General features: G+C 33.8%; 1 protein-coding gene across 2 annotated transcripts in view; it reads left to right on the plus strand.

Annotated features, from left to right (window-relative positions):
* The window catches only part of LOC108915639 (serine/threonine-protein phosphatase 2A activator-like), a 38,102-nt gene extending 34,207 nt beyond the window's left edge, over positions 1-3,895 (plus strand). For both annotated transcript variants that reach the window (XM_018721728.2, XM_018721729.2), the window contains exon 7: positions 3,668-3,895. In XM_018721728.2, coding sequence (XP_018577244.1) covers positions 3,668-3,874 — 207 coding nt within the window. In that variant the 3' untranslated portion in view covers positions 3,875-3,895. The remainder of the gene's footprint in view (positions 1-3,667) is intronic.
* The last annotated feature ends 13 nt before the right edge of the window (positions 3,896-3,908 follow it).

Here is a 3,908-nt window from a genome sequence, read left to right on the forward strand (position 1 = left end):
CGAGCGGCACAAAGATAAATAATATTGAACCGTATAAAAATCATTTTATATTTTATACGCATTATGGTAATAGTGTTTTTATATTATGTCTGACTAACTTTCTATAATTTCGACCGCGGAGTATAGGCATTTTCGTGCATGTCTGCGCGTTTCTTATGTAATGTAGGTCAGAGATAATGTCGTAGAATGTAAGGCGAGCGAACTTGCTTAATATGTTTCCAATGCACTTGTCAATCCGCATAAAATCAGCATCCACAATATTCGTTACAGCTCCACAAACTGAAAAAACGGATTCGCACTACATTTGAAAAATTTGCGGACGTTCATACCACGCGAAATGCCGCAGACGACGCAATCGGCCTCCCATCGCGCCAGAGCCCGCTACGTCGTCATGTCGGTGCAAGCAAACACTCAGGCGAACGCTGCGCGCATCCAACATCATTAAGAGATAATATACAAAATTGGGTATGTTTCGAAGATTCCGCATGAAGCTTCGCAGACGGCGCGATCAATATGTAATGGCTCCGGAGACCGCATCGATGTCGGCAGGCACACGAACGAAGTCGTACACCTCCGACATGGCCGAGAAGATGCACAAAATCGCCGATGTTTCCAAAATTCGATCGTCGAACCACCAGGACGAGAAATACCACATTTTAAAACGTCCCAATTGTGTTTTTTTAATTTATAAATTTATTATAGCCATGGAATTAGACCCCTCGTCTACGCTTATGCTATGACGTTTCTCAGGTCGGGCAAATCAAGTCCGTTTACACCCACTAAAAAAGCATTTCCCTATTCCCTACCAAGTGCAAAAGACAGAGATAAAATATAGATCGACGTTCAGTGTAACTCAGTCTATACACGATTATAGATTCTACCGATGTGCATGGCGAGCGGCACAAAGATAAATAATATTGAACCGTATAGAAATCATTTTATATTTTATACGCATTATGGTAATAGTGTTTTTATGTTATGTATTAGTCACTCTTTATAATTTCGGCCGCCGAGTATAAAAGGGAGAGGTAACCAGAGAAAACTAACACCCAGTATATCGATTTGACTAAAGCTTTAATAAATCATATGCCATAATGGTCCAAATAAATGTCCCAAATTTTAACGCGATCGGTAAAAGGGTTATGAAATTACTAAGTAAATTAGTTTTATTTTTGACAACTTTGAAGACCTGTAACTCAAAAACCAAACATTTTTTTTTGTCGTAGATCGTATTTATTTATCGTCGTAAATATGCAGTCAAACGTTGTCGGTGAAACTTGCGGACACCCTGTCTAAATGAAGGGTAGTGATAAATGATAAACATAAAAATGAAAAAAATTTAAAATATTTTTAGTAAATCTGTTCATTTTCTTTTAATCTGTCAATCAGCAATTTATAATGTGAATTTTTATTTTGTTATACTTACTATAGTGTTAAAGATGTTCTAAACAATAAAGTAATATTATTATTATTAAATTATATATGTACCTCTATTAATTGTTGACATTGTCTACATTGTCGACACTTTCAAATTATGTCTACACCTATGTTATTGTCTACGCGTAGACAATTGTATTTTCTACGTTGCGATTGTCTACCTGCCCGTCCCTGGATTTAAGTAAAGAAAATAATAAATAAAAAAAATATTCTGTACAAGGTATATAAGTTCCCGTGACACTTGAAAGTATTAACGAATAACTTTAAACTGTTTTTTTGTATTAATATTATTTCTTCTATTAATCAGTGTAACTAAAGATAATTTGACATATTTTAATGCTTACAACTGTATAAAATATAATTTTCCGTTACGTTAATGGCACAAGATATTAGGTCTATTATGGTTTGTGGTTTGCTTTTATGATGATTGAATTTTATTCTAAAAGCTGATAAATTTGATCGATAAATTGTCCAATTTATTGTTGACAGGTAAAAATGTTGGACAATTTCTTGACTAGTTTTTTAAACAATTTATTGTGTCAACAATAATTGTTAAATGTACCTAAAACCCGTTTTAATTCAAAATGATATTGGGGAACGTCACTTTTCATTTTTGTTCTTAACCTTTTTATTTCTTGAAAATTGAAGATATTATGTACATCTTATGTATTTCAAAGTAATGTAAAATTAGAAATATCTGACTTTCACAGCCACACAGAAAAAAAAAAGTTGGGTATACTTTTTATGCGACATATATTTTTCGTAGTAATTTGGCCTCCTGAACACGAATCTGGGGTCAGAATTGGCCCATCACGTCACATTATTTCCACATCAAATAGTACATTTTTATGTAAAAGACTGCTGAATTCAAATCCACTGTCAGAATTGAGCTAGAACGTGTGTTTTTTTTTCTAACCTCAAAAAACCGAGCAGGAATCGCTATTTTCAAATTCTGAGCGGATTTTGACCAGATTTTGTATAAAAGGTTTTTTTGGTTCGCTGATTACGAATATGAATTCACATTGTAAAAATTCAAGATCCAATACAGGCTGATCCAATATGGCTGGTGTACTTTTTTGAAATCCACCGATTTCAGTAAAATTTGGCATCATAAGGATTGCTGGTTGATCTCACCTTCATTAATCACACATCTGGAGCCAGATTTTCATAAATCAAGGTAAAATTTGTAGGCAGAGTCATAATTTTAGGCCGAGTAGGCGGCATTTTTTCGGCAAAGTCACATTTTTAGATTGAAGGCATAAGCAGATGCAGTGATGTGCTGTGTGGCAGTAATGTGTCCTTTTCCTTGAACTTTAAAATTATTAAGAAATAAAAGCATCTAAATGCCATAGGAAAACTGCATAGTAGTTAAAAAAATCTGATTGGAAAACCATAAGCCCATGCACGACTAAATAAATGAAAGAATAAAGTAGAAACTTTTTTGTCTTGTCCCATGGAAACAAGCACATCACACTACACATCATTACATGTGTAGAGTCCTTAAGTCATTTTTTTAAGCGAAGTCACATTTTTAGACGGAGTGGAATCTTTTACCTTGATTTATGAAAATCTGGCTCCAGATGTGTGATTAATGAAGGTGAGATCAACCAGCAATCCTTATGATGCCAAATTTTACTGAAATCGGTGGATTTCAAAAAAGTACACCCGCTATATTGGATCAGCCATCTTGAATTTTTACAATGTGAATTCATATTCGTAATCAGCGACCCAAAAAACCCCTTTATACAAAATCTGGTCAAAATCCGCTCAGAATTTGAAAATAGCGATTCCTGCTCGGTTTTTTGAGGTTAGAAAAAAAACCACACGTTCTAGCTCAATTCTGACAGTGGATTTGAATTCAGCAGAGTCTTTTACATAAAAATGTACTATTTGATGTGGAAATAAATTTTTTTCCAAATTTTCCCAGTAAATTTTCATCAATTTTCACTATTTTTCACAAGTTTTTTGAGGTTAGGAAAAAATTGTGACGTGATGGGCCAATTCTGACCCCAGATTCGTGTTCAGGAGGCCAAATTACTACGAAAAATATATGTCGCATAAAAAGTATACCCAACTTTTTTTTTCTGTGTGGCTGTGATTATTAATGACAATAAATCTGACTGATGTATGTAATTATATGTGTGTATATTTAAGAACAATTATTATAATAATCTGAAATAAATTAATGTCTTTTTTTTAGTTTAATTTTTTGTGAAAAAATTTGTTTTAGGTACTTAGTAAATTTCCATTGGTACAACATATCGTTTTCGGATCTCTTTTCTCATTAAAGCCAGCAGGAACTGGGGCAAGCATTAGGAGGCCAGGGTTAAATGTGTCCTCTGCAACCCAATTAAGTGAGTCGAGTTTTAAAAGTCCAATCAGAGATTCCACCTCTACTTCCTTAAGTACCAGCAAGAAAAGCGAAGAAAACGTATAAGGAAGTTTGTAATATTATATACATATATATATAT

This window comes from Anoplophora glabripennis, unplaced genomic scaffold, assembly GCF_000390285.2.
Source record: "Anoplophora glabripennis isolate ALB-LARVAE unplaced genomic scaffold, Agla_2.0 scaffold1695, whole genome shotgun sequence".
In the NCBI taxonomy this organism is placed as follows: Eukaryota; Metazoa; Arthropoda; class Insecta; order Coleoptera; family Cerambycidae; genus Anoplophora; species Anoplophora glabripennis.